This window comes from Punica granatum, chromosome 4, assembly GCF_007655135.1.
Source record: "Punica granatum isolate Tunisia-2019 chromosome 4, ASM765513v2, whole genome shotgun sequence".
In the NCBI taxonomy this organism is placed as follows: Eukaryota; Viridiplantae; Streptophyta; class Magnoliopsida; order Myrtales; family Lythraceae; genus Punica; species Punica granatum.
The window spans coordinates 10,578,390-10,591,522 of record NC_045130.1 but is presented as its reverse complement, the minus strand read 5'-3'; the positions used below and the strand labels follow the sequence as shown (position 1 = coordinate 10,591,522).

At 39.5% G+C, this 13,133-nt stretch overlaps 3 protein-coding genes across 3 annotated transcripts; 2 read left to right on the top strand and 1 right to left on the bottom strand.

Moving 5' to 3' along the window:
- Nucleotides 1-754: 754 nt before the first annotated feature.
- Nucleotides 755-3,053, top strand: LOC116204871 (polygalacturonase inhibitor 1). Its single transcript, XM_031537222.1, has 2 exons — nt 755-2,177; nt 2,452-3,053. Exons 1-2 carry the CDS (start codon nt 1,141-1,143, stop codon nt 2,753-2,755), a joined length of 1,341 nt encoding a protein of 446 aa, XP_031393082.1. The 5' UTR covers nt 755-1,140; the 3' UTR covers nt 2,756-3,053.
- A 6,614-nt stretch (nt 3,054-9,667) lies between these two features.
- LOC116206274 lies at nt 9,668-11,399 on the top strand. Its single transcript, XM_031539102.1, has 5 exons — nt 9,668-9,930; nt 10,016-10,074; nt 10,192-10,241; nt 10,778-10,923; nt 11,029-11,399. The coding sequence occupies exons 1-5, from the start codon at nt 9,911-9,913 to the stop codon at nt 11,243-11,245; spliced, it is 492 nt and encodes a 163-aa protein (XP_031394962.1). The 5' UTR covers nt 9,668-9,910; the 3' UTR covers nt 11,246-11,399.
- Nucleotides 11,388-12,936, bottom strand: LOC116206275 (stress enhanced protein 1, chloroplastic). Its single transcript, XM_031539103.1, has 4 exons — nt 12,776-12,936; nt 12,573-12,680; nt 11,845-12,020; nt 11,388-11,734 (listed from the first exon to the last, which is right to left on the bottom strand). Exons 1-4 carry the CDS (start codon nt 12,819-12,821, stop codon nt 11,630-11,632), a joined length of 435 nt encoding a protein of 144 aa, XP_031394963.1. The 5' UTR covers nt 12,822-12,936; the 3' UTR covers nt 11,388-11,629.
- Between the last annotated feature and the right edge of the window lie 197 nt (nt 12,937-13,133).

Genomic DNA, 13,133 nt, shown 5'->3' with positions numbered 1-13,133 from the left:
CATTTCAACCTTGTCGGCGTACCAGAAGATACTTTCATTATGTTCTTTCTAATTAAATGACTCTTCTTATCGGACACTCCAATACGGAGAAATAACTCTCACCTCAAAATATGTCGATCTCGCAATGAAAATGTCTTATTTTTCAAGGATTCAAATATTGTTGTCTCGTCCTAACACTAAATACTGACAATTAGTATCTGAATCTTAAAGATTTCATATATCCAGATCAGTTTTTGTTAACTAGTGTGTTTCGCGAAAAATAATATAATTTATAGCGCTTTTGGCCAAAGTTAACCGTGTAGATTGTCATAATTTATATGGTGTGTTTGTTGGGGCTAATATGTTAATTACGTGCATGATTAATATTTATTTTGTGGTGCCTCATTACTGAAATTTAGAATGCTAAAAATTGAAAATTGAAATATAAAAAATAATCCACGTGACAAAATCCCAATTAATAATTTGCGCCACCCTACAATTGAACCAACCATAGGCTTGTCTTGAGTAAGACAAGGGTCCAAAGACAGCTAATTCCTTCCTCCTTATCTATTATTTCCAAGTCTAAATCAAAGCCCTAACTAATTAACAAAATCATTACAGAAAATCTATGTCGGCATTTTCCAATTCCGGTTAGTATATTGAGCTATCCAAAATCATAAGGATGATATGAGAGCACATAAAGATTTTTCTTACTGCATCGGCTGCAGCTGAATAGTACTTACATTATTTTAACTTCTCAATTTGAGTATCGAGTCACCACTTTATACTAGATACTACTCGAACCGCAGGCCTTCAGGAACTTTGTCTTGCTCAGGATGGGTCAAAATCTACCACGGATACACTCCTCGCAGCAATGCGAGATAATTCAGAAGGCAATGTAACACTTTGGTTCGTTGACACCAAGGGAGATTCCCGAGTGATTGCTCTTGACCAACCGAACCTCGTCTATGGCGGATCCTTGCACTCGCTCCGACACAGACAAGACGAGAAGAAGTTTCAATTGGCAGCCCGTACATACATCATACTCATTGTTCGACTGCCATGAATTATCAGGTCATGTCAAATATCGTTGTGCCGATTTGCATAAGGATTAAAGAACCATATCACACATTGGCTCCCACTTCCAAGAGGGCTTAGTGCATGCCAACCATAGAAAGTCACCTAAATGTAAATACCCAAACCCCACCACTCTCCTTCCCCCACAAACATATAACTCCCAAACCCCAACATGCCACCATCGCCCATTGCCCCTTCTCGCCATCACTAAACCCCTCCCATTCCCAAAGTAAAGGACACCCAAACCTTCCCACCATGCCCGCCTCCTCCTCCTTCTTCCTCCTCTTCCTCGTCTTCCTCTCCGGGTCCTCCCTCAATGTCGTCGATTCGCTCACTGCCCCGTCCGAGGTCGCCGCTCTCAAGGCCTTCAAGTCCGCTGTGAAGCCCTCCTCCATCCCCTCCTGGTCCTGCCTCGCCACCTGGAACTTCTCCGCCGCCGACCCCTGCTCCTCCCCCCGCCGCGCCTTCTTCACCTGCGGCCTCTCCTGCTCCGCCGACTCGTCCCGCGTCACCCAACTCACCCTCGACCCTGCCGGCTACTCCGGCACGCTCACCCCGCTCATCTCGAAGCTCTCCCAGCTGGCCATCCTCGACCTCGCCGAAAACTCCTTCCACGGCCCCATACCTCCCTCGATCTCCGCCCTCTCCAACCTCCAGATACTGACTCTCCGGTCCAACTCGTTCTCCGGCTCACTCCCCCCCTCCATCGCCTCCCTCAGGAGCCTCGATTCTATCGACCTCGCCTACAATTCCCTCTCCGGGCCTCTCCCGAAGTCGATGAGCTCGCTTGCCAACCTGAAGAGGCTCGATCTCAGCTTCAACAAGCTCACCGGCTCGATCCCTAAGCTGCCGGCGGACCTCCTCGAGCTGGCCATGAAGGGCAATTCCCTGTCCGGCCCGCTCCAGAGGAGCTCCTTCGACGGGCTGGCACAGCTCGAGGTGATCGAACTCAGCCAGAACTCGCTCTCCGGGACGCTCGAGCCGTGGCTGTTCCTCCTCCCCTCGATCCAGCAGGTCGATCTAGCCAACAACACCCTGACACGTGTCGACGTCCCCAGGCCTCCCGCCGGCGCCGGCAGCAGCTTGGTCGCCGTCGATTTGGGGTTCAACAGAATCGAAGGGTAAGGTCGAAAAGAACTCATTCATTGTCGTACGAAGAAAGAAATCGTGCTTCCAAGAAAATTGTTTTTCTTTTGTTTTTATTTCACGGAAAAATAAATAAAATTGGCCAAAGATTTTATTTAATTAAATTAGAAAATCATGTAAACTCGATGAAATTATATTTGGGGATGTTGGCATTTAAGAGAAAAATCTTATATATAATATGATTTTTAAAAAAAAAAAATTGGGCTGACGTACATTTTCGTTTTGATTGATTAATTTCTTGATTGACAGTAACGTTCCCTTGAACTTGGCCTCGTATCCGCTGCTGTCGTCACTGTCCCTCCGTTACAACCGGCTGCGCGGCGGGATCCCGGTGGAGTTCAGCAAGAAGCAGACCCTGAGGAGGCTGTTCCTCGACGGGAACTTCCTGACGGGGAAGCCGCCGCCGGCGTTCTTCTCAGCGGCGACGGCGTTCTCCGGCAGCCTGGGGTACAACTGCCTGCAGGGCTGCCCGGCGTCGTCCCAGCTGTGCGTGCCTTCCCAGAAACCAGTCGCCATATGCAGACAAGCTTATGGAGGGAAACCGAGGTCTTAGTATGTGTCAAAGGTTCCCAGTCAGAGGAGATTTTTTTCATTTTTATTTATTATTATTATTTTCTTAATTTTTTTTTCTTTTTGTAGTTTTTATTAGTAGTATAATATTGTTTGTTCAAGCTAAAATATAATATATTAATAAATAACGGGGATGGGTTGGGAAGGGACTCTGTGTAATAAGACAGTGGGGGGTGGAAAGGGCAAAATTGAATGCATCCTTCGGATGTATTTTGTATAGAAGAGATTTTTCCTAATGGAAAGAGTATAGACCAAGGAAGATGAATTAACTTTGTGTGAAAGGCCCCGACCTCGCGTTTTGTAATGACAGATAGATACATTAGAACTTACTTATTGAATCGAAACCGGATCTATGACGTCTCCACCAGACCATATACAAACCGGAAGTTGGTATCGGTGTCGACAACCATCTAAAGTGGTTTTCACGAGGATCGCGTTGCATTTGTTTTTGAATTTTCTTTTTTGTGATTTTCAAAAGCCTAACTCATGGCAAGGATATATACCCTCAACATTGGGCCAGGCAAATCGGGGGTCGGTACAATCTCGGCTGGATCATTTTGGTTTCTGTGGTGTGATTCTGGCTAAAAGTGGATGGAATTTGAAGGTATATCGTGCAATGCATCTATTAGTAGTTACTGAAAAGTCGGTGCAATGCATCTATTAGTAGTTACTGAAATGTCGATGCAACGATATTTGTAGGACGGATATATATGACTTCCAGATTGTTAAGTTAAGATTATCATGTTCGTAGGAAAAACTAGCTAGATTCGGCAATGGAGCAATCAAACTAAGCTCCATTGTTATTAGATATTCGACAGAGTTAATGTTTCAGGTGAACAAATTTGGGACTTGACAGCGCGGAGAGAATCTTCAGTCTTACACATGAGAGAGAGAGAGAGAGAGAGAGAGAGAGAGAGAGAGGTGTGAAAGTAGATGTTGCCTTGCAGTGGACTGGTGACAGAAGCTGAAATGTTTGCTGCTCATTATTTTACGGGAAGCAGTGCATTCACTGCGTTGGATCTGGAAACTGTGGGCAGTCAGTGCTTTTGCGTTTACACTTTGCACCGCAAGTGCAACTTCCATTTTTTGGACCCTTTCTGCCGTCAGATCAGCACTGGGATGAATTAGTGTGTTGATCTTGAACGTTCAGAAAATCATAATGGAATTGGTACTGATTTGATGATTCAGAAGGCTCGAATGATTGTCCGTAAAGATAATTGATATAATTTTCTTTTTCTTTTTCTCGGCAGATTTCATTCTTTTTTGTTTCGATTATAGAGAATAAAGTTTAGTAAAACGAAATTAAAATTCTAATAAATATAATAAATATGTATGGATAATTTCATTACAAGAATCGAACATGTAACTTTTTTATTGACAGACGAGGATTATGTTACTATGCTCCACTCTCTTCTTTTAGAATTTGTTCAATTTAACGTGGAATTTATAGTTTTTTTTTAAAAAAAAAATCTGATGCCATTTAATGACAATTCCTGTTCCTCCGCATGGATGCTGTGGCCAAGGGAAAGAGGTATTCTTTTTTCACTTCAATTCCCTTTTTTTCTTTTTTCTTTTGTAAAATGGACAAAGAAAGAGGTGTCGGTGGCGTTCGGTAACCGCACGTATCCGACTTTAGCACGAGATTTGGTTGGAAGGAAATTCTGTCTTTTGGTTTTGGTTGAATTATTTTGCTCTTTTTTGGTTGATTCTATTAAGTAAGAGGACCTATAACTTAGATTAGGATTTGTTTTATCCTACTAAGATCGATGGTTTGCTTATCGTCACAGTCAAGGAGCAATCAGTGTGCATGCACTTTATATTATTACTCATGATGGATTCTCAATTTTTTGGAAGCCACTCAAGTAAAAGAAGAATGCTGCATTTGTAATCCATCAAAATGTAATCGTTATGTATATAGAGGCTCAGAACGTTCGGTACTATTGTGGTCGTATCCAGCAAGATTAACCTTTTAAATTAGACGGTTGTGACATCTCAAAATCTCATATGGTATCAGAGCGCAAATTCGATACGTCGCGCACGTGTTTGTCCCCCATTTAATTAATTTCACACGATGGGCTTTCAAAACTAATCCGACCATGTATCTAATAAGACTAATCTTTTTTTTTATTAGACGGTTATGGTATATCAAAATCTCACATATGCGAAGCGGACTTTGAGCTAATGGATAACTTGACACTGCATGCATTAGTTGTGGTCAAGAATGCTGGTGAAGATCATGGGTTGTGGTATTCGAGAACTCGTGCGACGACCTTGTTTACTGGCTTGGATGGTGTTCTTATGATCTCTCACAATGTAACTCTCATAGATAATTCCTTTTCCATCCACAGTATGAATGACTTTGAAGAGACGGTAGTCCACCTTTGTTTTATTTTATGTTATTTTATGTTATAGGAGGAGGCCTACGAGCCTATTACTATAAAATAAAATTTTAATTAACTCATAAAAAGATACTGATAATCTCATTAAATATGAAATCTAAAATCTTAATTATCAAGTGATAGCGTATGCCATTTGTATCATTTCCTCAATTTTGAATAAAGAGGCTTTTGCCCTTGAAACTTTCGGGTGACCTTTCCTTTCCTCCCGGGTGCTGTGGTGTTAACACAAGATTGGGTACGAGGGAACTCCGACGTTGGTGCAATTAATGTTAATGGAGAAGACATAGCTTAGCTTAGAATCTTCATACCCAATGCATGATTACTTCATCTCCTATATGATGGATGTATGCTTTGGCGTAACATTCAATTCAATCATTCGATACGCACATATGTTGTTACTTTTTTTTCGATTATAAAGAGATTCATAAGTCTAATATCAAAGTAGAAAAAAGCGAAACAAAAAAAAAGACACAAAGTCTTCACTTGTGATGATTGAATTCGAGACCTCTTCATTTCGAATCGTCGACTTATGCTACTATAGAAAGCTCGCTTATTTGCATATGCAATTTTTTTTGGATGAATTCTTTGTACGTATATGCAGTTACTTAGATATGAAGATACAGATGTTTTGCATTGTAAGAGGGATTTTTTTTTTAATCTATAAATGGGATTTCAACGTATTCCCGCTCCGTCTAAACTCATAATCATAAAAGGATAGAGTTTCCACGACATGTAATCAATAATGTAATGCGATTCTATATAGCATATAGTTTCATGTATGACTAGTTCTATCAATGACATGATTGGGGTTTCTCTATCTCATATGTCCTTTTTAACCAAAAATGAGCTGTTAATCACCAACAACCAGCGGGGTCCCATTTCCACAGCTTATAACATGGAATAGTACGTAGTCTGCTGGGACATATCCTCTCCTCCCCTACGCCCAACTTTTACTTTTTATATAAAGCCTAGGAGTCACCAAACATCTCCACCACTATTCACAAACAATCGACCCCACCTATGCTGAGACAAAGGAGGGGATGACGAATAAAGAGACTTCTATTCTGGACAGCGTCGTGTATATTAAAATTCATATATATATATATATATATATATGTATGTATGTATGTAGGATTTGAAACATGTAGTAACGTTCGACTGCACCGGAAACTCATAATGTATCGTGTGGAGAAAATTGAGTTAGCTTGTCCACCTGCAGTAAATTCATTAAAGATTTCGATTTGGTTCATATGTATATTATTGGAATTCATCAGTGTAAATATAATTGGTGTCATTATGAGATTCTCGTGGAGTACATAAACTGCTCGTTGCTGCCTACAAGTTTTTGTGAACAACAATTAATTATTATTTACGTCCCACTAACAGCTCTACCGACTATATTTTAATTTTCTACTTTAGAGGGGTAGTTTTCCTTCCAAGAACGTCCTTTCTTTTGGTGACTTTGTTATTACACACCGTCGATCTATTGGTGTTGCGTATGATCGGTACTGTAATTATCCACCGCGTTAAAAGAGAAGTAACTTTTAATTTTGTACATTGTATTTTAGGCGTTTTATTGTTATCTATTTAACGATAATAATAAAAGAAAATCACTAACCGGGAAAATTTCATGACCAGGCAACCAAATGAACATTAATTTGGACCAATATACGGGGGCGTTCTTAATCTCACCCGAGAAAAGGAATATCAATTGAAATATTGTTGGTGGATTAATTTTACGGTTAATTACATAAAAAGCATGGCTTTTACATTTTTTATTAAATATACTATTACCTTTAAAAAGTAGTATAGAAAGACACAACCTTTACATTTTTTTTCTAAACATAATATGGCCTTTACATAGTAGCATATAAATGTACGACTTTTGTCACTTTTTTCTATATATATCACGACCTTTTAAAAATAGTACATAAATGCACAACTTTCAGGTTGAGCTGCAATTCTAGCACGACGTCAATTATTCCGTCAAATGTAAAGATAACAGCTAGCGGGAATTTTAACGATGCAATGTGGTATAACATGATTGAACGAGTGGCACCTAACACCATTAGATCTATGTTAGGCTTGTCAACTGTTGTTGTCCAATCATGTTATGTCACATGGCACCGTTAGCTTCACTAGCTGTTATCGTTACAATTTAACTAAATAATTTACATTATACTAAATGCGCAACTAAACCTAAAGGTCCTGCTATATCTAGGAAAAAGTGCAAATGTCTTGCCTTTATATGCTACTCTCAAATGGTCGTGCTATATTTAGGAAAAAATGTAAAGGTCGTACATTTTTGTGCTATTTTTCAAAAGTCATACTATATTTTGAAAAAAACTCAAAAATCGTATTTTTTTAGGTAATTAAGCCTCAATTTTACCAAAACTAGTTTTACCATATACGAATTGGGTGAAAGGTTCAATAGGAGAGTTATTTTATGGAGAACATTTTTGCGGATATCAGAGGAAAAAAGTATCTATTCTGGGATTCACTGACTCAGGTAATCTCAATATATGTAATATATACATATACCCTCTGATCCTATATATGTGTGTGTGTGTGTGTGTATTCGAACCAAAATTGTGCAGAAATTTTTATAAACTCTTGAAAAAGATGAAGGGCAAAGATTGGTGCGGAGTACAGTGCACATGCAGAGAGTGAGTTTTTTTTCTCCTCCTCAAATTAGACTTCTTTTTAAAACTTATTTCAAAACTAGATTTAATTTGAAAATAATTTTCAATCTAGAGTTCTTTGTGTAAAATCATTTTAATTCAAAGGCTATTCTTTAAACTCTTTTAAAAACACCCTAAAAAGGTATAAGCGGAAAATCATTAAAAAAAATATTAGCCATTTTGCTAATTCGGTTAACCACTTAATCGAGTTTTTAAAAAATAATGAATTCTACAAAGAGATTAACCAGTTGGCTATTTTGGATAATTTTTAGGAGTCAAGCGTGAATTGAAACTGATTTCCATATTCCTAAAGGTACTTCTATGTTTTATTTACTATACCCATTTTTCCGATTCGTTTAACCGAAATCTACATAAAAATTAATCAGGTTCAGCTATGTTGGACGCAATTTTTAAGAATCAAACGTAAATTGAAGTCAATTTTTGTGAATATTTTAATTTTGTTAATTTAATTTTCAATTATCTTTTACTATTTAGATTATTTTAGTTATTTTACTGAATTTTATTTAATCATTTTAGTATTTTATATTTTATATTTTTAAACCTATTTATGATTAAAGATTAGTTAACTGTGGGTTAACGGATTATAGTAAGTCACTAATCAAATCGGTTATTGACTACACACCGAATTGAAGTAGAATTGATCATCTACCTACGTCCTCGATTTTTTTAATCAAACATACCCACCCTTGGGGATTTGTGGATGAGCAATCGTTTAAGGATTTAATTAATGATGAATGATAATGGTATTTTTGTTTTTCACCTATTCTCTATTGGGTTAAGGACTTAAATCAAATAAATTAAAATGTTTTGGAAATCTACGTAAAAAAAAGAAGAATGATGTTACTTATTATTTATTGGGCCAATAACTTAAATCAAACAAATTAAAATGTTTTGGAAAACATAAATAAATAAATAAAATAATGTAAGTTTATCATGAGAATTAGTTTACAAAGGAGTTTATTACGTGAAATATTTTACAAAAAAATCTAATTTGAGCAAAAACTCCTATATGGCCGGAGTTTTGTACTTTTCAAAGTAGGTGTTGCTTTCAGACTCTGACCAACTTGAGGGTGAGGTACCTGCCCCCAGCTGGCCAAGATGCTTGAATATTCCTGTTCCTAGATAATATAATGGGCATTTTCCCATAATTTTACTTTCACAAGTACATGTTGTGAATTTATAAATAGATAATATATATATATATATCTCTCTATTTATATAAGTAGTTGTGAGAGATCCAAAATCAGTCAGCGCCGCATTGTCCACGTTGTGATCTCCCTCCCCTCCTAATGAAAACAGTTTCTGGAACATATTTACAATAAATTAAAAATATGATGATTTCAGTAGACTAATTACGCTCATGTCATGTTTGTAAGAGGAGCCTTCTTTAATTGACTATTCTAGGCGCGTAAGAACATCCCATGTATTAACTTCGGGGAAAGGGTGAATGTCGACTTCTTCCCGACTACTCTCACGCATGAATGTATTGGTTCTTTTGTTTGACTTGGGCTCACGAACTCGAACTCGAGATGTGTCGCCTTGTGTCACTTTGTTCCTGTACCACTCAACCGTCGCTCATCCACTTTGGCGTCCGCTGAGTGTGAGCCTCGCATCTTCTCTCGTCCCCCTTAGCAATCTAACTTTAATGTGACAATTAGATCTAGTGGGCCCGTTGGGCCATGAAATGGACATGGACCAATCCTAGAAGGCTAACAAAGGCCCAGCCCAACACTTGTGGTCGGGTTCCTCCGCGGGAAAGGGAATGCCCTTTCCAGTACGACGTCGTTCATAACCGTCTTCCCCGGCGTTACCCTCTCTGAGAGGTGAGGTCGTAACCCTAGCCTCCGTTACCTTACAGGGAGATTTCACTGATAGAAGAAAGACAGAGCGAGCGCGAGATAGAGGGAGAGAGGGTCGGCTGCTACCTGCGGGGAATTTGGGAAGGCAAACTTGAACAGAGTTTTATTCTCTGTTTCTCCCGTGCTGGTTTGGAAGTTCTCAAATTGTCCACCGACATAAGCTTCACATTCAGCAACAATGGGAAAGCCAGGCGCCAGGTGATAAAGACTGCTTTTGTTTATGGCCACTGGGTGCTTAATCCATCTGAATACGCTGTTAAGCTCTGCTATTTCGATTGTTCAGGTCAGATTTGCCATCGAAAGCCGACCGCAAGTTCGAGAAGAAACTCGAGTTCTATTCCAGTACGTCCAGTTTCTTAGGAGTGCACTGTTAATTTCACGTCCCTGTCGATTTTTCCGTGTTTAGTTTGTCTTTCCAGTTTTACATGTCTGATTCGTTTATTGATACGACGGTTGCAGAGGTTAGAGATACTGTTGCTTCTCTGACTGCCACGAAATCCATTACCAAGGTGAGCTCTTGGGTCTTGTATGATTTTCTATTTTGCATCATATTACAGCTAAACCAGCTTCGAGAGAGGCTCTGTGATTGGTTTTCTTTTGTCCCCCCTTATTTTGCTCGTTTTCGGGATTAAAATGAGGATAGAATGGTGTTGCTGATGGAATGAGGTCATTTCTTGGTAGATTTTGAGAGACTAAATTCTTCAACATTGAAAAGATCTCTTTTTGGTTATCTTAGCTGAGGAGACATTAGATATACCAATGCATTGAAATTTCGTCTTGTGGGTGGATAATTGGAGTTTGTCTGCTGTCACTCCTATTTAGCACACAACGGAGAACTCATTAGGTTGACCCAGGCATAATAGTTTGCAGCACCGTCTAATTGTCGAGTTTCCGTGGTTTACAATATTTATTCATTGGGGGCTTTCATGATGTTCTCGATACAATGTGTGTAACAAGTAGTAGTTTACTGGCCTCACACTTCAGTGTTTTAGGTTAAAATCCAAATGGATTTGTTGAGCTGAGTAAGTTTTTATGCTTATGGCAGAAGAAGAAACTCAGGAGCCGGCAAAAGAAGCTGAGAGCCTATGACCTCTCCACGCTCTCAGAGTCCCTTCCCGAGCTGAAGGGACCGAAGCGGCCACCTCCTACACCTAAGTTTAAGCTGAATTGCAAGTCCAGGACAGAACTAGTGTGAGTATCCTGTGTCTACAATGTCCTTCAAGCTCTTTCTTCAGTTATTGTGAGGAAGAAATCGCTTCAAATGTGCCTGATGTCATTTGTTTTCGACTTTATAAGGGTGAATGAGTCCAAGAGGTTGAAGGAAGTTCTTAGTGATCGAGCTTACCAGGAGGACCCGTTGGGCTATATTTATCAACATTTGCAGAGGACACTACCAATAACAGAGGAGAAACCAAAGAATAACTCTAACAAGGATGGAGGGAAGAAGAAGAAGAAGAAGAAGAAGAAGAAGAAGGCCAAGGCGTCGGGTGCCCCTACATCTATGGATATCTGATTGAAGAGATAAGAGTAGACAATTTTGGTGTTACAAATGTTGTCTTTTCGGTTGTTCAAAGTGAACGCGGACCTACATCGAGGGATAGGATTTCATGTAAATGTGTGAAACAATTGATAACAGTAATTTAATTCATGGGACGAGAAAAGAATAATCATTCTTTGCAATAATATTTCAAGATAGATATTGAACTACGAAGAAAACATACATTACGTATTTAGAACAAATCCTTGCTACGTTACGCTAGGAAATGATTTGTGCGTAGTTCTTTGGCACAAATAAAAAAATTTGGAACATAAGACAATAGTTAATGTATATAACTCTTTCCCTGTAATCACAAACTTCGCAGACATACTATGATCCACCGGAGTTATCCATATGAGATCACTTCCTAGAGGCTGATTGGAAGATGAAAATGGCTGTTAGGACTCCAACGAGTGCTGTAACGGCCAAGGCGACAGTAGGCAAAGGAGTTGTGAGCCCGAAATTCTGCAGATACACAAACACAACATCTTATGAAGATGAAGAACATCCATGAGGGGAACAAATTTGAACTGATGCGAGTGGCTATAACAAGAGGGTTTAATCACGTAGGTTACCTCAAGGAGCCCCTTTCCTGTTGCGATTTCGACACTAAGGGCCACAGCAAACCCAACCATTGCTAGACGACCTAGCCATATGTCCAAACTGCTCTGAGTGCTTTGCTCACATCTTATGGGTGCTGAAGATGCTGCCACGCGTGCGGATTTCCTTGCTTTCAAAGATCTTGGAATCACTGGAGTGAAGAAGAAAAGGAACTAGCAATGTGAGGACTTCTCGGGAGGAAACCTGAATTGAATGTGCCGATTAACGTTCGACTGGAGCTAAATGTTGCACAAGCAATACCTGAGTCCCAAAAAAAAAGGTCTTTGGGCTGCTCTCAATTAACAATTTTGCAGGATGCACATGAAAGCTTACTGTGCTAAAGAAAGTCCGGACTCCAGATTGATCATGTATATCGATAGAACTTTCTCCCTACATTATTCACGGCGCTACTCGGTAAATAGTATTCCTTTTGCTTCGAGAATATGAAACACCGAATAGCTAAGATTGCAGAAAAACAAGAACTTCGGCATCTCCACTGCCGGTTTCCAGCTTACAAACGCATTCTTCCAATGCAATTCTTAGCTTAATGTCAGCAGGCAAATAGGTATTTCCATATTCCCCCAGTCCTAAAAAGCTAACCTTCTCATACATGGTTTCTTACTCAACATGTACCTAATGCCATGTCAAGTAGTTCAAGCATCAATTTCAAGAATCAATTTTAGGATAAGAGAAATCAACCCACCTAGAGGAGAACCAGTGGCAAAGACGGTCCGAACCAGAGCAATGTTCGAAGAGGTTACCCGAGAAGGAACGACATGAGCGCTCTTTGGCGAGGCAACGGCACAAACATCTGCAAGAACATAGAAGACAGAGCAAGAAAACTTGTTTGAACAGAACAGAGGAAGAAACACGGAGAGAGAGAGAGAGAGAGAGGCAGGGGTATACCGCGGACAGAGAGGGAAGGGGAGGCAGAGACTTGAGCGAAGGCCATTATGCTTCGATTTCGATTTGATTTCTGGGGGATGGTCGTGTTATCTGTTGGACTGAATGAATGAACTGAACTCAAGCTGAGATGAGGGCGACCAGAAAATCTATGAGACCGGCATGTCGACACGTGGCTCACGGGGAAGGCTCTCTCTTCCTTTTAGGTGAGGACCTAATTAAATTTCCCTTAATTCATTTCAGTTCATCCAGAAAATCTACCCAATAAAACAAAATCATCAACAAAATGAACGAGCAACATTTTTACATAAAAAAATACCCAATTTTTTTTGCTTTTTTTCAATTTACAAGATAATCCTTA